This window comes from Macrotis lagotis, chromosome 8 (assembly GCF_037893015.1).
Source record: "Macrotis lagotis isolate mMagLag1 chromosome 8, bilby.v1.9.chrom.fasta, whole genome shotgun sequence".
Taxonomy (NCBI): Eukaryota; Metazoa; Chordata; class Mammalia; order Peramelemorphia; family Peramelidae; genus Macrotis; species Macrotis lagotis.
In genome coordinates this window covers 31,247-52,114 of record NC_133665.1, presented here as the reverse complement: position 1 = coordinate 52,114, position 20,868 = coordinate 31,247, and the positions used below count along the sequence as shown (strand labels likewise).

General features: G+C 43.2%; 1 protein-coding gene across 2 annotated transcripts; it reads left to right on the top strand.

Moving 5' to 3' along the window:
* The first annotated feature begins 473 nt into the window (after positions 1–473).
* VCP (valosin containing protein) lies at positions 474–17,185 on the top strand. 2 transcript variants are annotated; one of them, XM_074196124.1, is made up of 17 exons: positions 474–754; positions 4,787–4,898; positions 5,052–5,224; positions 6,593–6,735; positions 7,367–7,497; positions 8,109–8,240; positions 9,580–9,682; positions 10,511–10,644; positions 10,735–10,870; positions 11,193–11,305; positions 11,829–11,993; positions 12,080–12,202; positions 12,490–12,702; positions 12,899–13,207; positions 13,437–13,592; positions 15,996–16,150; positions 16,522–17,185. In XM_074196124.1, exons 1-17 carry the CDS (start codon positions 738–740, stop codon positions 16,625–16,627), a joined length of 2,421 nt encoding a protein of 806 aa, XP_074052225.1. In that variant the 5' UTR covers positions 474–737; the 3' UTR covers positions 16,628–17,185. The 2 variants fall into 2 exon arrangements, with proteins under 2 accessions (XP_074052225.1, XP_074052226.1); XM_074196125.1 differs by lacking the exon at positions 474–754 and adding an exon at positions 1,152–1,403.
* Positions 17,186–20,868: the final 3,683 nt, after the last annotated feature.

Sequence of the window (20,868 nt, the reverse complement as noted above, 5' to 3'; positions counted from 1 at the left end):
ACTATGTTCACTGGTGATTGGAAATTTTGCAGAAAAAAATGAAGGCGGTTAGAATGATAGATAATCAGGAGTTATTTAAAGTGTGGGCCGAAGACCGGAATAGGGAAGCTAGAGGACCCAGGGCATTGTGCTAAAGTCGGCCGGAGAACCCTGGAGCTCTAACCCTCGGAGCCAATGAACTGGAGCCAAGTGGGAGAGTCCACTTCAGAGAAAGCGAGTTCCCTCCTCTCGCCTGTCCATCTGACGTCGTCTTTCCTATTCATTGGCTGCGTTTCCTAGTCCGCCGAGGAAGCGTAACGACGTAGCCAATGAACATTGCGTTACCAGGCGTGTTGCACCTCAGGGGCGGGCGCGGACTACGAGGAAATTTTCTAATTGGCCGACCGTAACGGGTTGCCGGGGAGAGGAAAGGAGGGGAGGGAGGGGGCCGGCAGCGCGGACGCCGATTGGCTGTGCCGCGTGCTTCTCCCCTTCCGATGATTCGGCTCTTCTCGGCTCAGTCTCCCTGAAGCGCTCGCAGCCGCAGCTGTAGTCGCCAGCGCTTCCTTCTCCCGAAGCCGGAGGCCTCCCCACCGCCTTCCTCACCGCCGCCTCCGTAGGAAGAGCGAGAGGGTGCCCACCCGGAGGAACCGCCACCGTCTGCCCGGGAGAGCCGAGCCCCGCCGGGCCCAGCAGCCTGCCACCAGCCCTTCGTAGCCGTTACCCGCGCGCCGCCGGCCGGGAGACAGGCGCGCGCCATGGCCTCGGGAGCCGAGTGAGTGTCTTCCCCGCCGGTCCCCTCCCCCCGCGGGGACGCGCACGGGCTCCGGGCCTCGGGCCGGCGGCCGGCCGAGCCGGCCGCGCTTGGCGCCAGGGCCGGGCCGCAGACCAGGCGGGCCGCCTCTCTCCGCTGCGCGTCCTCGAGCCCGACGCGGCGGGCACGCGGCGCCGGGAGCCCCGGGCCCGGGCCAGGTCCCGATACTGCTGTGTCATGCAGGCCCCGGCATCTCCCGCGGGAGCAGGGGGTGGGGAAAGGGGCCTAGTCCGGCCCTCGGGCCGCCGCGGCCGCCAGCGAAGAGCGTTGGGCCTAGGATACCTGCCCTGCCCGCGCTCGGTCTCGGGGGGAGGAGGGGGCGGCGTGCGCGGGAGCCGCGGCTTTACTCGGCCGGGGGCGGGTACCTTCGGCGCCCCGGCCTGTGTCTAGGCCGACGCCGGGCCCGGTGCTGCCGCCCAGGGAGGGCGGCCCACGTGAGGCCTGCGGCTCTCGGGCCGCACCTCGGGAGAGTTTTGGGAAACGAAGCCGCTTGGGGCGGGCGGCGTGGAGCCGGACGCGCCGCCTCGGCAAACGTTGCGGGGGGTACCCACGCCGCCCAGGCGGTTGGCGTTTTGGTGTTAAAATTACTTCCTGTGCCCGGGACCCGAAGGTTTGCTGCTTTGCTGGGGGCGGAGAAAGCCGATTGGGGTGGGGCCTCGGCTGGCCCCTTTAAATGGTCTACTTCCCAGTGCTGGGCTCTCGGAGCTGCCTAGGCGACTTCTTTCTCCGTCTCCCCCACCTTGCCCGTGTGTAGTCTTTAGATTCAGAAGCATTCGGCGCTGTGTTGGCGTCTTTGAGGTTGGGACCTCCTGGCACTGCCAGCTTTGTTGGTGCGAGTGCCCAGGGAAGGCCACCCCCGAGCTGGAGTGTGGGAAACCCAAAAGGGCTCCTCTCAGGACATCTCCAACCCATTTTTAGCCCAAAGCTTGGAATGTTAAAAGTTTAAAATAAGTGATAAACTCCCAGTATTTTCCTTCTCTGCCCTTCACTGCTTTCAGAGTATTCCAGCATTTGGAACTATTTTTAATACAAGCTAACATTTCTATAGTCCTTGAAGGTTTGCAGTGTGTTTTTTTGTGTATCACTCACTAGCACAGAGTGTGCCACTGATAAACGCTGCATCAGAAGTGCATCTGATTTGATTCTCACTACAACCCTAACAATGGGAGACACTTATTACCCTCGTTTTATCCATTAAGAAATGGTTCAGAATTTAAGTTTGTACATTACTGACTCGTCCAGCACTATCTATTAACTCCCTATGTTTTACTGTAGTTTTTCTATTATTTGCCTTTTCTCTCGTGAAGTAAGGTATAATTTAGTAGTGCTTAATCACTCTTAACAATTATTTCCTAAATAACCTTTGTAAGACTACCCCCACAGTATTTTCTTTATAATACTAAAAGACTTAGTGATTTTTTTTTAAACTTTGGATTTTTAAATTTTGTTACTGTTCAGAATCTTCCACATATTTGAGGATTGTATCTCAGGGTTCTTTTGGTCTTCTGAAGTCATAGAGCCCAGAGTTATAGACCCAGGATCACACTAGTTAGTATCTGAGTCAAGATGAGGCAAGTGGAAGTTGACACAGCATTGTAGAACAGCATTGGCCCTAGGATCAGAGGATATGAATTCAAATCTTACCTCTGTTACTACTTGTGTAACTTTTGGCAAGTCATTTAGCTTCTCCAGGCTTTAGATTGCACATCTGTAAAAAGGATTTGGATGAGATGACCATAATAACCTAGGATCCCATGTTCTAAAGAGTTAAGCTAATTTTCTTCCATTCTGAGGAAGATGCAGTTTGCCCTTGGGGAAGCTAGTCTTGTACTGGGATTATTGGTAGCATAAACCTCCACTAATGGTTTTTTTTTATTTGTTTGGGTTCATTCCTTCTAACCTTTTATTCAACAATTGATGAGTAAGGCAACAAGATGGTTGTACCTTAGAGACAGTTCACTTCTGTTTGTGGGAGGGGCAGGCTGGGGAAGAGGGCCCTAATGGGCTCATTGCCTGCTGAGCTTTCACTGCTCTAAACTGGCACTTAAGTCAGCCTTGGCAATAGGCATGCTGACCTTTTATCATGATCATCATTCTCTTCTCTGGGTTTAAAGCATCCTCTCATTCATTGTATAGGTGGGTTTTTCCCCTGATGAAAATGGTAGTGTTGGGTGTTTGTGGCAAGTCCTGTGTTTGGTATGGTTGATATTACAGAAGCTTTACAGATTTTTTTGAAAAGGGGTGGTGGTAGGGGAGAGAAATCTGAGAACATTGATCCCATCTCATTCCTAGGATCTAAAAAAAAAATAAGATGCAAAGGACTTTTTTTTTCACCTGTTGGATTTCAGATTATCACTAGTTTTCACCTCTTTCTAGGTCACCATCAAAAAGAAATTAATTAAACTTTTCCAAAATGCTATCCAAATTAAGTGATTGGAACTGGAGTAGATGCCCTCAGAGTTCTTTTTTTTTTTTTATCAATTTAAGGAGAGGAATAAGACATTTATTTTAAAATTTAAAACATTTAAAAATGTATTTAAGTTTCAAAAAATGTATATCCAAGTTCTGAATGTCCACAATATATCTTTCAAATCAACCCTCAGAGTTCTTATTAGAATCTTTACAAACTATGTAGAATGAATGCCTAGCTTATCCTTAAGAGCCTTGATTTTTCAGCCTAAATGAAAAGGAACACTTGCTCATTTTTTGTACATTTCTTGGTTTCAACTACATGACATTTGACTTAACTCCATTAAGCTGTATATAAAGACTTAACTACTGTGAAGCTTCTTTGGTTAGTACTATTTTGGTGAATTCCAAGATGGTTTTTTTGATTCCAATGTGAACTTTTTTTCTGTAAACCTTAGACTTAATTCATTCTATTGTTTATTTTTCACAAATTTGCTAGCAACATTTAGTCTTTGGGTTAGTTATTACAGTTGTGGATAGAAGCCATTAGGGGAAGGCTTAAAATGGAGTCTAGAAGTCTGAAAGTAGCTTGCGGCCTTTCTGAGATCTGGTGGAAATTGATACTTTTTTGTTAGGAACAGAGGTTCCTGATGAACTGAAAGGGACCTCAAAAGCCTTTTGACATAAAAAGCCTCAATGACATAATTTTCCTCATGAGGAAACTGGGGTCAGAGAGGTTATGTGACTTACCCCAAGGTCACACAGCTTACTGTCAAAGGCAGGATTCAAACCCAGTCTTTCTGATTCCAAGTGTGGTGCTCTATAACAGATAATATGTTCTCTCCTCAAAAATGTAGAAATTTAAAGAAATTTTCCAACTGAAGTCCATAATCATTGGTTTATTATACCATGCCCTACTAACCTGGCCTCTGAAACCTTGAAGAGCTTACCTCTTATACAGTGGTGGTTTAAACAGTGTTGTATGAATGAGTACATGTACAGCTGACAGGGTACCATGATTAATCTTTAAGGATAGACATAAAACTATTTTTCTTCTTTGTGCTTGTAATATGAAATATGTATTCACTTCTCCAGAACCCCTGTCTAGGTTTCCTATGTTCCTTTTCTGCCTTTAAGGCAGAAACATTTGACTATTTCAGCAGTAAATTTACTGAATACTTGGGATATATTATTCAGGATCCTAAAGAGCTTTTGTTTATGTGAATTATAGCTATCAGCATTTACGTATTAGACATTTTTTTGTTTTTTTGTTTTGCAAGGCAGTGGGGTTTAGTGACTTGCCCAAGGTCACAAGGCTAGGTAATTAAGTGTCTGAGGCCAGATTTGAAGTCAGGTCCTCCTGACTCCAGGGTCGGCATTCTGTTCACTTGGCCACCTAGCTGCCCTTAAAGTATTAGTAATTAAAACTTTGCATATTGTGAAAATAATTTTGTCCTTAAATTTTCCCTGGCAAGGGAAGTTTCCTCAGGGACCTCCAGGGTCCTGAGACCACACTTTGAAAACCACTGACCTTGGGTAATAGTGATATGGCCTTGGGAGTCTAATGTGATTTCCCTTTCCCAGTTCAAAAGCAGATGACTTGTCAACAGCCATTCTCAAGCAGAAGAACCGCCCCAATCGGTTAATTGTTGATGAAGCTATTAATGAAGATAACAGTGTGGTGTCCCTATCTCAGGTAAATTTATATTGCTAGTCTATTCTATTTAGATATACTTTAACCCTTAATAGGAAGAGTAGGTATTGAGGAGGTGGACTGCTGGTTCAGTGGGATTATTGCTTAATGACTGGGGCTGCCCCCTACTGCCCAGTGACCCTTGTGCTGTTCTAGGCCAAGATGGATGAATTGCAGCTCTTCCGAGGTGACACAGTATTGCTTAAAGGCAAGAAGAGACGGGAAGCTGTATGCATTGTACTTTCTGATGATACCTGCTCAGATGAGAAGATTCGCATGAACAGAGTTGTCCGCAACAACCTGCGGGTGCGTCTGGGGGATGTCATCAGGTATGTGGGGATCCTTGACCCTTGATGAGGGAGACCTGAAAGAGACCTGGACAGTGGGGTGGGACTGGGTAGGCAGCACTTGTCATATCATAACCATTCCTCCTTACCTTGGAAGAGAGACTGGAACTTCCCTTCAGGGCTCAGGTATGTTCCTGGGAAAGACTCGGGTATCCCAAGGTCTCAGCAACTACTTTTTCTACTAAGAAGGGTATGAGATTGACTTCTTCACCTTGGTTTCAAGTTGAATTTCTCACTGTTTCATAGAAAGCTAGGATTTTGTAATTTTCTTGCTTAGGGACCCAGTCAGACTAATAGTTTTTCTTGCAATATTTCTTCTGCCTCTGCTTGTACTGAACATCGTGTTCTTGTGCTGGGTGATAGTAAACCAAGGGGAAGTATGTTAGCCAAGAATTTTCAGGATCTTATGATGATGGAAAAAAAAAAGCCCCCAGGAAAGTCAGTTAAGAAAATTAGCTTATCACAGGGAAGTGCTTCAAGTAGTTCTGGTCCTGGATGAGTGGTCTCTGGTAACCTTCCTTTGCTTTCTCTTTCTGAGTTCCTTCTGTCTGTAACTCTCATCTTGACTGTGTTTAGTTATATTCTCCTGTCTGAATCTCATGTAACCTTTTTCTTAGGAGACTAGGGCTAAAAAGATCCCTTTAGACATTGTTCTGAGACACACACATAGAGTGGAGATAAATTTACGTTCCTGTGTAGAAAGACTGGTATCAGAACTATTTCTCTCAAGTTTAGCTGGTGTTTCTTTCATTTTACACTTCGCTCCTGGCCCAAATTACCCTGTTGATTGAGGTCATGCAACACCAAGGTTACCAGAAGGGGTGGGAAGATTGAAAATTTGCCTTTGAAGAGCTGTTCTTCCTTTCTTCTTTTTTTTTTTCTTTTGGTTTTTGCAAGGCTGTGGGGTTAAGTGACTTGCTCAGGGTCACACAAGTAGGTAATTATTAAGTGTCTGAAGACAGATTTGAACTTGGGTCCACCTGACTTCAGGACTGGTGCTCTATCCACTGTGCCACCTAGCTGCCTGCTTTTTCCTTTTCCTTATATTGCTTTCCTCGAATAATAGTAGTAGTAAGAGTCCTTTTTCTTCCCTGGGTCCCCATCTGGAACTTGTGGCATTCCTCTCTCCCCTTTGGAGTCCAGGGCCCTGGGCTGTGTGATGTCTTACTTCAGCTCCTGCGTTTTCTCCTGTCCTCCCTCCCATCTTTCTCTCCTGCCTCTCTTCACCTAAAGCCGTCCCTGCCTTTTCTCTTTCACTTGCCGTCAGCTCTCTGTACCAGGCCCTTTCCGACACCCAGTGCTTGGGGCTGCAGTGTGGTGGGTAATGTGGAGTCTGCTTGTTGTCCTCAGCATCCAGCCGTGCCCAGATGTGAAGTACGGCAAACGTATCCATGTGTTGCCCATTGATGACACAGTGGAAGGCATCACCGGCAATCTCTTTGAGGTGTACCTTAAGCCATACTTTCTGGAAGCTTATCGACCCATCCGGAAAGGTAATTTTTAAGGGCTTGGGGAAATAAACTATTAGGGAATTCATTTTTGTAGCATTGTATTGATTATGGGTGGGGTTACTTGATGCAGGTATTCCTGATCTCTAGAAAATGCTTAAAACCTGACCTCCCCCTCTAACTTCTCCCACCCATCTTCCTGACTCACATAGGTATAGCTTGTATCTAGGAGAGAATACTATCTCTTTTATTTCTCTGAGGCCAGGCTAGGCCTTGGTGGTAGTTGGGTTCCTGGTGACCCTGAACACCATTCTTGGGTAAGGTTTTGTTCAGTTTGCCCAATACTTAGTCCTAGAAAGTACATGGCTTCTCTTGCCTCCATTATGTGAAACTCTAATTTTGACCCTTTTTCCTTGTTTAGTTTGATCTCCAGACTCTTAATCACTTGTGGTAAAGGGTGGTGATTATTGAAAAGACTTTTCCATACACGGTATCCAAGTGGCAAATGTCCAGATTAATGTTCCCGTCCCTTGGCCAAGCGTCAGGACATGGGAATACACGTGCTTTTAGACTTCTGGGTATCAGTGTTAGTGGTTGAATTCACACTTAGTCTTTTCTTGCTTATTATCAGTACTATTTTTACCTCTCATAACTAAATCCTACAATGAATTGTCAGGTGATATCTTCCTGGTCCGTGGTGGAATGCGTGCTGTAGAATTCAAAGTAGTGGAAACTGATCCCAGCCCTTACTGCATTGTTGCTCCAGATACAGTGATCCATTGTGAAGGGGAGCCCATCAAACGTGAGGTGTGTGATATAGTTTGATATGGAGTATGCTGAATAGAGAATTTTCATGAGTAGAATGTCTAAATGTTGGGGGTGATATGGCAGCAACTAGAGGGAGTGGAGAGCTCAGTTGCCTCCTTAAGATTAGGATAGCTGTACCTGGTCCTATCTCTCTAGTTTTCTTTAAAAAAATTAAGGTTTTTAGGTGTGGACCAAGAATCAACAGAATGTAACCTTTGGGGTTGATGGTTCCTTGTACTGAATTCATTTGGGCAGGGGTAATTTTGGAAGAAATGTCTGGGAACAGATAGAGCTTTCGTAACTCGTGGGGCTTTTAGTCTCCTGGTTCTTGACTTTTGGACCTCTAGTAGAGTTATTTTCATTAGCCAGTAAAAGTAGTGTGTTAGAAACCTTTCTGGAAGGAATTTTTCTTGGATCTCTGAGATACAGGACCAGAATGCTTTGTGGAAATCTGTTTTTCTCAAGACCTTTTTTTTTCCTCCCTGAAATAATATATATCCTCGAATTCTGACTATGGATAAAGTTGAGTCTTTAGTCTCTCTCCCTCCTTCTCTCCCCTCTCTCTATAAACATACATATACACACATCCACACATGCTTTCTTTAACCTAGGATGAAGAGGAATCCCTCAATGAAGTGGGGTATGATGACATTGGTGGTTGCCGGAAACAGTTGGCTCAGATAAAGGAAATGGTGGAGCTTCCACTGAGACATCCAGCCCTCTTCAAGGCCATTGGTGTAAAGGTATTTGACCTTTGGTTTCAGAAAGGACCCTGCCCAGGAAGAAATTGGGGAGAGAGCTTTTAAAGTTAAATTTTGTGAAAGGAGAATGGAAAGTAAAGGGAGAGTAGAAAATAGTTAGCAATACCTTGATGTTACTATAGGAGTATAATGAGTGATATCTTGGGAAGATTTATCTTGAGGAATAGTCTGCAGTGATTTTAATAATGACTTGGTTGCATATACTCCTAGGAATCCTCCATTCTGGGACTAGCCTGATTTCCCTAGTTTTTCAGAAGGCAGAAATCAATTAATCTTTGAGTTCAGATCACAAGCTACTATTGACCTATAAGGAATATGGTGAAGTAGTGACCTAATTCGAATGCCATATCCAAGTGAGATTATTTTAGACGATTTATGAAGGGACTGGAAAAGATTTAGAGAAAAGGGTCAAAGAAAAGTACAGGAATGGGAAAATTGGTTTAGGTAATGTTGATGTTTAACCTGAAGAAGAAAAAGGTTGAAATTACCAGATTAAAAACTCCTTGAGTAAAGGAACTGTATTTTATTCTATACTCCTTACAGTGACATAGCACACTGCCTTGCCATGAAGTAGGTAACTCGGCAGTGATTGCTTGCTCAAAATAGTGACTGTACTGTGGTACATAAATGGTTTGTATAAAAGTATTAAGCCATCACTCTTGTGTCTCATTTAATGGCAGGGGAAGAATTAGGTGATGGGCAAGTCAAAGTTGCCTCTCTGGGTCTTGGATTTCTTAAATTGATGATAATATCAGATGACCTCCAAGTTCTTCTCCACTCTTACTCTGAATTTTTAAAATGGGCTTGGCTCAGATGGTTGGATGAGGATATAGTGAGCACTAGAATGGACAGTGATGGAGGTTAGGGAATCTGCATCTCTAGAGACTTCTTAAGACTATTTGTCCTTCATGATCTAGTTTCTTGCCTGAAGTTTAAGGACCAGGTCACCTTTTGGTTCCTTTCTAACTTGTGGAATCTAAATAGAGTTTGCCTAAGAATTCTGTTTTACCTTTTAAGGTTTCTTAACTCCTGAACCCCCTGAGATATGTGCTTGTGCCCCAGAATTTTTTTTATATTTTTTTACGTGTGTTTTCTCCCATTCAGTGACTTCACTGTGAACAGCTCACTTCTCTGGACTGAATAGTGAATCATACTGTTACTTTTGGTACTTAAGGACTCATTCTTTTTTCCAGGTTGAAACTTTTTATCCCATCCCCAAGTTTAACCTCTGCTTATGTTCCTGAAAATAGATAGTTCAGGAGGGAAGAGTATCAGTGTGGGTACTAGCTTAATTTCTAATCTACTTTGTGCCGGTTCTTAGCCTCCTCGGGGCATCCTGCTCTATGGGCCTCCTGGAACAGGGAAGACCCTGATTGCTCGAGCTGTGGCAAATGAGACTGGAGCATTTTTCTTTCTGATCAATGGTGAGTTACTTAATTCTTTCTGAGGTGAGTTGGATTTGATTCTTACTGTTGATTTCTAGCTGTTCCTTTACATTTGTGTACACAGGTTCTCCCCCCCCCCCCCCCCCTTCTCTCCTGGCTCTTTCCCCTCAATTTAGTTAAGTCTAAGACAAAAGTGAGAACCACTGGTTTTCAAAGGCGGTGCAGGATATTTGCCTTGGGAGTGGTGAATTCAAATATACACCTGATCAGGGAGGAAATGGTTTTGGTGGGTTAAAGGCATATGTCACAGGGCTCTTGTTTTGTATGTGACCTTGTCTCCAGAACTGTCTTCTATTAGAATTCAGAAAGTATGGGGATATGTATCAGTTTGGGGGTAACAGGTAGATTAGAGTTATTTCATCATCCACCCTAATTTATATGGGAATGCTAAATTGATGCTTTAGAAGGAGAGAAGGCTCTTTTCCTAAAAGTTACCTGAGTAAGGTAAGGGAGACCAAGAAAAATCCATGGTTTATTGGGGTCCTGCATTCCCTGAGGAAAAAGGAAAGGGGGTCATAGGAAAAGTAACCTTGAAGTGAGGAGTGACTACTGCATCTGATTCTCAGGTGGTCGTTCTGACCAGCTTGTCTCCTTTAATGTGTTCTTAGCAACATCCTCATAATCTCATTTTCATGGCAGGGAAAACCAGACTTTTCCTTCATGATCTTGGCTGTTTTCCCAGGTCAGGATCTGTCAGAGGTGTATGGAGAGCTTTAGTTGTAAGAGTCTGAGCAGAGATAGGGAGTAACCCTTATGGCTTCCTCTCTTTGGGGAGAAAAAATCAGCTTTATCTGTGTATCTCTTGAGGTCCTGAAATTATGAGCAAGTTGGCTGGTGAGTCAGAGAGCAATCTGCGGAAGGCTTTTGAAGAGGCAGAAAAGAATGCTCCTGCCATCATTTTCATTGATGAACTGGATGCCATTGCTCCCAAGAGAGAAAAGGTATGGATTCCTTTAAGGGTGAGAGGCCCTAAATGAGGGGAATTGGGATACAAGCTTGCCCATTACTCCAGAGATCTTGTGCTTTGACAGACCCATGGGGAGGTAGAACGTCGAATCGTGTCACAGCTCCTGACTCTCATGGATGGTTTGAAGCAGAGGGCTCATGTGATTGTGATGGCAGCAACCAACAGACCTAACAGCATTGACCCAGCTCTTAGACGGTTTGGTAATGGCTCCTTGGCTTTTTTGATGAAAACTCTTCTCTATGAAGTCATAGGATCACATATATCATCTTAAGATACAGCATATTGGACTGGGGAGTAACATGTTCCTGCCATTGCTTTTGAGATTTCATTTCCCCATCTTTTTCTTCTCCTTCCCCTTCTATCCCCTCTCTCTCAACAATAGCAGGGTTTGAGCTTTCTCTGGATCATGCAATAGTAGAAGTTGTTCTCCTTTTTACAAAAGGCACATTTCCATTGATGAGGGAGCAGGCACATGTGGCCAGGGTCCTGGGTTGAGTTGGGTGTATTCTTGCATTCCCACAGGTCGTTTTGACAGGGAGGTAGATATTGGAATTCCTGATGCCACAGGACGCTTGGAGATTCTGCAGATCCATACCAAGAACATGAAGCTGGCAGACGATGTAGACCTAGAACAGGTTAGAGTTAAGGGGCTGGTTATGGCTAAGTAGGGAGATCAGGAATGAGGGGAAAGTTTGAGCCCCAGAGACTATATGGAATAGAACTCTAGGTTGTTGAAGGGGAACTCTTACTGAGGCAGATGTATAGTCAGTCACCTGAACTTTGGACTGTTGGAGAAGAAAAATGATTTTGAGGTTAACTCTGAAATAGATTAATGTTGACGTGTATGTCAAGAGCCAGTCATTGGGTGCCTGGCTCTGGCACATGTCAACTGTTTCTGAATGGGCGATTTGAGTTTGCAAATAGAACAGTTGAAATTCTGAAGGCAAATCTTGTAATGATGGATCCTGAGAAGAGAAGACTGAGGCATCACCTCACAGTGGAAAGAGTTTATGGGGAGAGGGAATTGAGCAAGATATTCTAGGAGTCCTTGTATGGAGTGTGCCCAGCCTTCTCTTCACACCTTAGCTGCACAGTGAGGAAGAGTGATCCCCCCAGGTCTGGAGCTAAGCTCTAAATCAGATGACCTTCTACCCATAGGTGGCCAATGAGACCCATGGACATGTAGGTGCTGATCTGGCAGCACTCTGTTCAGAGGCAGCCCTGCAGGCTATTCGAAAGAAGATGGACCTCATTGACCTGGAAGATGAGACTATTGATGCTGAAGTCATGAACTCCCTGGCTGTCACCATGGATGACTTCCGGGTAAGGGTACCTCGCTCATAACTCCTACTTCTTTCTTTCTCCTGTCTTATTCTAGTCTTATTCCAGCTTTTTTTCTCCTGTACTAGTGGGCCCTGAGCCAGAGCAATCCATCTGCACTTCGGGAGACTGTTGTGGAGGTTCCACAGGTGACCTGGGAGGACATTGGTGGTTTGGAGGATGTCAAGCGGGAGCTTCAAGAACTTGTTCAGGTGAGGGGATCTTGAAACTTAGAACTATTTCAGTGTTGTAGAATGATAAATCAGTCTTCTGGTACCTGCTTCCCAAGGGATTGTTATAGCAGATGAGACTGCTTTTGGGTGTGTGGAATGGAACCTGGGCTTATGGATATGAGAGACTGGTGTCTTGAAAAAAACTGTGTGTATGTGTGTGTGTATGTGTGTGTGTGTGTCTTGGTTTTCCTATTCCCAGAAGGGGAGATGATGTTGATGATATTCATTCATACTAGAAGGGTGACTTGAGCTCTCTTTTCATTTAGTACCCTGTGGAGCACCCAGACAAATTCCTCAAGTTCGGTATGACACCTTCCAAGGGAGTCCTGTTCTATGGGCCCCCTGGATGTGGGAAAACCCTATTGGCCAAAGCTATCGCCAATGAATGCCAGGCAAACTTCATCTCCATTAAGGGACCTGAACTTCTGACTATGTGGTTTGGCGAATCTGAGGCCAATGTCCGTGAGATATTTGACAAGGTATTTATTGGATCATGTCTCTTAACCTACGGATTTCCAAACTAACAATAGGTAGGAGCTAATATTTGGATTGAATTATGAAACCATTTCAGCATTGTCTAATTAAAATCATTTGATATGGGAATGAAAGAGCCCTTTGGGGGAAATGATGCCTGTTGCAAATGTTCATATCTCTTCACCTAATTCCTCTTTGAAGGCCCGCCAAGCTGCCCCCTGTGTTCTGTTCTTTGATGAACTGGATTCAATCGCTAAGGCTCGTGGTGGGAACATTGGAGATGGTGGGGGTGCTGCTGACAGAGTCATCAACCAGATTCTGACAGAGATGGATGGTATGTCCACAAAGAAAAATGTGTTCATTATTGGTGCCACCAACCGACCTGATATTATTGACCCTGCAATTCTTCGACCTGGCCGCTTGGATCAGCTCATCTATATACCCCTGCCTGATGAGAAGTCACGTGTTGCAATTCTTAAGGCCAACCTGAGAAAGTCACCTGTTGCCAAGGTGAGTAGAGGGATTGTAGGGAAAAACTGACAACCATGTTTCTTTCGAACAGTAGTTTGATGTGCTGAAAAAGTGGTCCTCCTGGATTGTTTTTACTCTTCCCCCCCCCCCCCCCCAAATGTAGGTCATATTTGGAGTGTTCTTTGTGACTTCTTGGAATGATCATTAGAGAAGACCTTTTGGGGACTTTAGGTCTTCTGTACTGAATTTGCTTTCTTACTTCTGACAGGATGTAGACTTAGAGTTCCTGGCCAAGATGACTAATGGCTTCTCTGGGGCTGACCTGACAGAGATTTGCCAGCGTGCTTGCAAGCTGGCTATCCGTGAGTCCATTGAGAGTGAAATTCGACGAGAACGAGAAAGGCAGACAAACCCCTCAGCCATGGTAAGTCCTTTATCTCAACTTGCTTTCCCATCTAGCCACACTTTTGGGAATACTTACCCAGTAACTATGCCCTTGATTTCAGAAAATAGCTGGTTTGCAAGACACTGGCAAAGCTTTCAGATACAGGACTTTTGCCCCAAGGAGCTCTCTTAATCCTCTACCAAAAGCCTCAAGTTTTCATACATTTCTTTTGTTTCATTATATCAAATAGCTGATCTCATTACCTCCTGTTTCTTTTACCTTCCATTAATTTCTCCACTTGACTACCCTATAAGAGTACTGATTTTTTTTTTTAGGACAGATTTTATTTATTTTGAGTTTTACAATTTCCCTCCCATTTTTGCTTCCCCCCCATACAAGACATTCTGTTAGTCTTTACATTGTTTCCATGGTATACATTGATCTCAGTTGAATGTGATGAGAGAGAAATCATATCTTTAAGGAAGAAAAAAATAAAGTATAAGAGATAGCAAAATTACATAATAAGAAAATGGTCCCCCCCCCCCCCCCCAAATTGAAGGTAATAGTCTTTGGTCTTTGTTGAAACTCCACAATTCTTTCTCTGGTTACAGATGATATTCTCCATTGCAGGTAGCCCAAAATTGTCCCTGATTGTTGCACTGATGGAATGAGCCAGTCCATCACCCCCCATGTTGCTGCTGTTAGGGTGGACAGTGTTCTTCTGGTTCTGCTCATCTCGCTCAGCATCATTTCTTGCAAATTCTTCTAGGCTTCCCTGAATTCCCATCCCTCCTAAAAGAATACTAATCTTTAAAAAAGAAAAAAGTCTTTGCCTTTATATGCTTTTGTTTTACTTTTCTGCCAAACTTCCAGAAATAAGACCTTATGCTATTGCTATAGTTTTATTATTCACTTATTCCTCAACCCTTGCCAGTGCTTTTACTAAAAGTCTTTTTAAAAGGCTATCAGTTATCATCAGACACAGTGACTTTTTTTACCTCTGCATTTTCCTTCATCTTGATGTCGAACTTAATGATTGAACATTCACTCAATGATATTTCTCCACTTCTTGCATAAAACTGCTTTTTGGCTGTCTTTGTTAACCCATTTTTCTCCTCTTCTGAATCAGGGTTCTCCTTTGCTTTTCTGTCCCTTGGCTATTTTAGCTATTCAGTTTAATTTCATTTATCACTTTTATTTAGTCAATGCCTACATTTGTATCTTTAATCCTGAGCTCCATTGTAACATGTCTTTCAAGTGAGCTCAGTGTGACCAGAACCGAAGAACTTACCTTCCTCGGCCCCATCCCCAGTCAACCACCTCAAAACCTTGTCTCTTCTTTCTCCTTCATCTCCAATTTGCAGTGCAGTTAAGTGCCAGGTCATCTTGGGCCTTTAGTGATATCTCTTGAATCCATCCCCTCTTTTTTTTCTTCCTCTATAACCACCCTGCTTTAATCTCTGTGATGACCTAGATAGTTGAAATAGTTGTTAATTTGGTTTTTCAGACTTGAGTCTTCTCCCATCTCTATTCTATCCTTTACATCATTGCCAAAGGTCATCTTTTGGCCTGTTATTTAAAGTTCTCCATAATGTAGATTCAGTTATTTTCCTGACTTTATCTTATACTGTTTGTTTCCTAAAGTTCTTTCCAGCTTTAATATCCTTTGATTTGCATTATCTGTCCTACTGGCTTGTAACCAAAACACACTGTCATTTTTCAATTTCATCCTGCTTTCAAGTCACTGCTCAGATAACAGTTCCTCTAGGCAATACCCCAACAGAGGAAGTGATTGCTTCCTCCCCTGTATTCTCTGAGTACATTGTCGTCTTCTACCTTGGAGTAGTTATTTTTGTCAGTCCTCTGTACTGTCAGTAGTGAGATTTTTGAGGGGTAGTTTTATGTATGAGGAGTCATCACCTTTCAGTGTCCTAAACAATTTTGTAAAACTTTAGAGCTTTGCCAAATTACCTTGGGAAGAGAAAGTTTCCTCATCAGGAATGAAGGGAATTAGTTTCAGTACAAATATTGGGACGTTCTTGGCAAAGTAGGCACCAGAATCATGAAGATCATGTAGCCGGCCAAGTTGTGATTCAAGCTGAAAATAAAATCTATTATCAAGGAGTTTTTTTGACCATCTCTTAGATCCTGAAATGGATTGCTATAGGGTGTTTGGGCGTCTTTGATGACAACTTTAGGGATGGTGCTGAATGCTCCATTTACTCTTCAAACTATGCTTATGTACAGTAAAGCTGGACTCTGGAACTGAGAAGACTGCAGGGCTGGTCTGTCAGTGCCCACCTGGTGCCTGAACCTTTGTCTTGTTCCAAGTATGAGGTGCCAGTTGCCCTGAGCTCCTTGAAGGAGGTGGGGGGGAGGGAGAACCAGTTCGGCAAGCCCCTAATACCCTTTAGCCCCCACTTAACTCTTTCTGTATTGCAGGAGGTAGAAGAAGATGACCCAGTCCCTGAGATCCGCAGGGACCACTTTGAGGAGGCCATGCGCTTTGCCCGCCGCTCAGTCAGTGACAATGATATCCGGAAATATGAGATGTTTGCCCAGACCCTTCAGCAGAGCCGGGGCTTTGGCAGCTTCAGGTATGAGACTTATGAGTGAAACTTAAGATGGCAGAAGGGGAGATTGGGGAGACTTGTAGATATTCTGGATCATTGGGAGGAAGTAGGGAATTTTAACCAGCTAAAGGGGAAATAGGATGACATCTTTCTGTTTGGGAATTGTTGTGCTGGGGCAGAGAAAAAAAGGGGTGGTAGAAGGAACTTGGCCCTGGGGTCAGAGAACTTTCCCAGGTCCCACATCTGGGTTCTGATTCTCCCTCTCTGTGTGATCTTATGCTCCCTGAGAGGGTACACCCCATTTATCAATGAGCATGTTCGATTTGATAACCTCCTGGGGTGGGAAGAAGGAGGCTGCATCTGTCTAGGTCCTAATGACACTTTTTGACCTACAGATTCCCCTCAGGGAACCAAGGTGGGGCTGGTCCCAGCCAGGGCAGTGGAGGAGGCACAGGTGGAAACGTGTACACGGAAGACAATGACGATGACCTGTATGGATAAGCAGCATTGGCTGGCCATGGAGCAAGCTGGCCAGACCTTGGTCCCCAGGGGAGGGAGGTGCTTGCCTGAGAGGGACCAGGGGCACCCAGGGCCTGCTCCATTCCTCAGTCCGAACAGTTAAGCTGCAGTCAGACTCTGGACAGGGGGTTTCTGTTGCAAAAAATACAAAACAAAAGCGATAAAATAAAAACGATTTTCATTTGGGAGGTTGAGAGTGAATTACCAACAGGGAAATCAGGGCCTTGAGCCTGCACCATTTCTGTTGTAGTTTGGGGTGGGGTACAGCGGGCCGGTGGCTTGTGTGGGATGAGAGCAAGGGAGCCAGTGTCCAGTCCCCAGCAGTAATAAAAGCGCCTGAACTTCATGCTGCCCATGTTGTCCCTTTTTTCCCCCGTCCACACCAAGATAAGGGCCACAGCTGCTGGTTGTTTACATAGTGAGTAGGTTCGTTTTATTTTACGTGCTTTTGAGTTAATGTTGGAAAAATAATTTAATCATAAGCAGTTTCTAAACCAAAAATATGTTGTAAAAGTATAATAAACGTTGGGTCAAAAAAGATCTTGGAATCCTGACCCCTGCTCCTCCTTTTCCCCTGGAAACCTCTCTGTGCAGGGAGGGAGAGTGCTAAGACAGTGCCTCATACCCAACCAAGACTTGGGAAGAACTTTCCAGAGCTGTTGTGTCTTCTCATTTCCTTGGCCAGGTGCTTGTATGCTGCTTCTGCCAGCTTGATCTGGGAAGGAGCTGCTCTTTGAGGAGGAAATGACCCTCTTGGTCCCCTGCCTATATTTACCTGGGCTGGGGGCTGGGGTCATCTAGATCTTAAGTAGTACAGATGGACCTCTGTTAGGGTCCCTTGAGTCCCTTCCCCTTCCACAGATAATCTGAATCTCCTGTTGGGACCTAGGGGGAGCCTATAAAAGTGATTAAGTTGTAAAAGAAAAGTATGAGGCAACTTGCTAGTATGAGACCAAGACAAAACTGGGTTTGATATATGCTTCACCATTAGAATTTCTCCCTGTCATCCTAACTCCTTTTTCCTATTGAAGTCCAATTCTGGTCCTTTACTGAATTCCTGGACCCTCCACGCCTTGATTACATGAAGAATGGGGAAGACCATCTTACTCTTTGCTTACCTTGTAATTAGGAAATGGAAGCTCAGAGTTCTCAGAAAAATATGGACTTTTATCCATAAATCTATTTCCTAATGTTAAGGCCAAAAAAATACTCTAATACAAACATTGATGGATAAAAATGTAAAGGGTTTCTGAACCAAAAAGTTTTAGAAATACTGGTGTTAAGGTATAAGAATCAGTGGTAGTTGCAAACTTAGAGAATCCTTAATGAACCCTCAGACATTGAGAGGATATGACTTCCTTAGGATCATATTGACCAGACAAACCCAGGTCTCCCTAAATCCAGCTGCTCCCTTTGCCACATTGCCCCTGAGCTCAATGACTCATACCTCTTCACACTTTAAAAAAAAAATTTTTCCTCACAACCCTGTGAGGTGAGTAGTATAAGACAAACTATGTTCTCATAGTTGAATAATCTCACAGATTGTGATTTGAGACTTCTAGTAAAAGTAAAACTTTGGTTTTCTAATTTAAGTCTTACTAGTAGTGCTTTCTTTTGTCCCCATGGAAGACCATGGGCTCAATCATTTGAGGGAGAAAGATGTTTTGGCATTGGTTAAATAACCTGTTTGCAAAGGTTTTTCCTAATATGGGGGGGGTGCATTTTTAGCCATGATATTTTCTTACTCTTCTACGTCTGCTTTTTGAGTGACATGTCAGTGGATGATCTTTAGTGCCCAAGGATGGTTCTTAGGGAGTAACCAAGAGCATTCTTGTAGAAGTGGTTAGCTCAAGAGGAGAAAACTCATGGAAGGGTTAAGCAATAGCTCTTAGCCTTTATACTCGGTAGGGAACAGTGAATCTGAACAATAAAGCTATGATAGCAAGTTATATACACTATAGAGGTGGGAGAAATAACATCCATTTTGGCTTCAGTCATGTTTGCAGATGATTTCAAACTCACAATGTAAGAAAAGCATTTATACTAGGCTTTGGTGGAGCTGCATTCTCAAGGATCTATTGTAACAAATTTCATGTTTAAAAGCAACTTTTCTTCTCTGAAACCTGATAACAAAGCCTCAAAAGCTTAAAATTATCTTTGATACCTGCCTCCCTAAATATACATATATATATATATATATATATATATATATATATATATATATATATATATATATATGTGTTGTTTAACCTCTTGCAAACAAATGGAGAGAGAATCCTTTATATCCTTGGGACAGGGCTTGGTCATTCTAATTTAAAAGCAGTTTTGATTATTATGCTGTTCTTTATTTTACATTATAGCAATTACGTCAATTGTTTTTCTGCATCTTATTGCCTTACTTTGCATCATTTCATACTAAGTTCTTTCCAAACTTGTCTATTGGTAGTTTGTTTATTGTTTACAGAATGGTAATCAGTTATATTCCTGTACCACAGTGCATTTAGTCATTCCTCAGTCAATGAGCATCTACATTGCCACCACAAGCAGTGCTTCTATAAGTACTTTGCTTCTTAGTGACTGACTTCAGTATAGCTAGCAGCAGCATTACTTTACAGAATTGTCTCAATTCCCAACTTATCAAAAATACATTAATATGCCTGTCTTCCCACAATTACTCCAATGTCACTTCCTAATCTTTTATCATCTTTGTGACATAGGCAACTCAAAATGTTATTAGTGTTTTGGCATTCTATTATGTGATTTTTTTTTCCTTTTGAGAACTTTGTATACATTATCCCTTGCCCCTTTTCCTAATCCCCCAGTTTTTTGCCAAGTTCTGTTGATTCTGTTGAAGCTACATCTCTTATATGTCTCCTCCTTTTTACTCCTACTCTATTGTAGACCTTACTCTCTACTTTGGCTTTTTTGAAGTAGACTCCTTGATCTCTGCCTGTAGCACCTCAGGCTCAATTCCTGGCCATTTATGAAGCACTTCTCTAATAGATCCTTTATGTCACTACTAAAGTAGGCTACCTAATACATGATGTATACCTAGGACCATCACAATGGCTCCTTATTTTTCATTTCTCTGTTTCAAACATTCACACTGGACTATTTAGTCATTTTTCTCATCTTTTGCCCCTTAGGTGGATTTGGGTTAGCCATCTCCCTCCCTGTAACAGATTCCCTCCACATTTCCACCCACCGAAATCCTTTCTTTAACAAAAAAATTCATATCCACAAATTTTATTTTAAATAATCCCTTACCCTCCCAATTAATAGCAGTATCCTACCCCAGTATCTCTGGGTCTCTGATCTTTCATATACTTGTCCTAAATTGTGTTATTTATTTTTGGACATACCTGTAGGTCTCTGCCAAATTTTAGACTTCACATACTATGTTGAAATATCTGGGGCAGGGCAGGATTTCTTAACAATGAGTCTATGAACTTTAAAAAAAATGACAATTTTTCAGTATACTATCTCAATATATTTCATTTCCTTGGTAATCTTATGTATTTAGTGCATTTGAAAACATGAAATTTTTGGGGTCCAGGGTCTAAATAAGGTTAGGAACTCATGAATTAGAAGAGGTCTGATAAGTCCCACCTGACTGACCCTATTTAGTGATTTTCTTGACAAAGATACATGGGTGGTTTACCATTTCATTAACTCATTTTACAGATGAGGCAACTGAGGCAACAGGGTTAAATTGACTTGCCCAGGGTCACACAACTTAGCTTCTGAGCCTAAATTTGAGCTCAGGATGATGAGCCTCCTTCACTGTAGGCCAACACTAGCCACCATGACACCTAGCTGATGAAATCTATGTCTTCGTTTATTAATTAGATTCTAATTATTCTAATTAGATCAATGATTTTCCCCTAACCTCATTTTTATTTCAAGAAATGTCTCTTGTCTGAACTAGAGAATTCTTTAAGAAACTAGAACAAAGATTATTCCTTAATGGATCTGAGCCCTCACTTCTGACTCCTGACCCTGTCTGCCTTCATCTCTCTTGTGTTTATATAGGACATGTGGGCTGGTGGATATAATCCAGTGTGGTATAATCCCCAGTGTGAATACATTTCTTATCTCTGAAACCTTGACCAAATCATCCCTTCCTCTTGTGTAATCTGAGAATTTTAGACACTGTGGTCTCTAAGTTCCCTTCTATCGCTAAATCTATGGACCCCCTTTCTCTTTTTTTGAAATTACAGCAT

What these genes read in the sequence shown, in the direction of transcription:
- VCP (XM_074196124.1), top strand. An exon ending in GTGTGGTGTCCCTATCTCAG is followed by an intron (nt 4,899 to 5,051) that starts GTAAATTTATAT and finishes GTGCTGTTCTAG; the next exon opens with GCCAAGATGGATGAATTGCA. An exon ending in AGACAAACCCCTCAGCCATG is followed by an intron (nt 13,593 to 15,995) that starts GTAAGTCCTTTA and finishes TCTGTATTGCAG; the next exon opens with GAGGTAGAAGAAGATGACCC.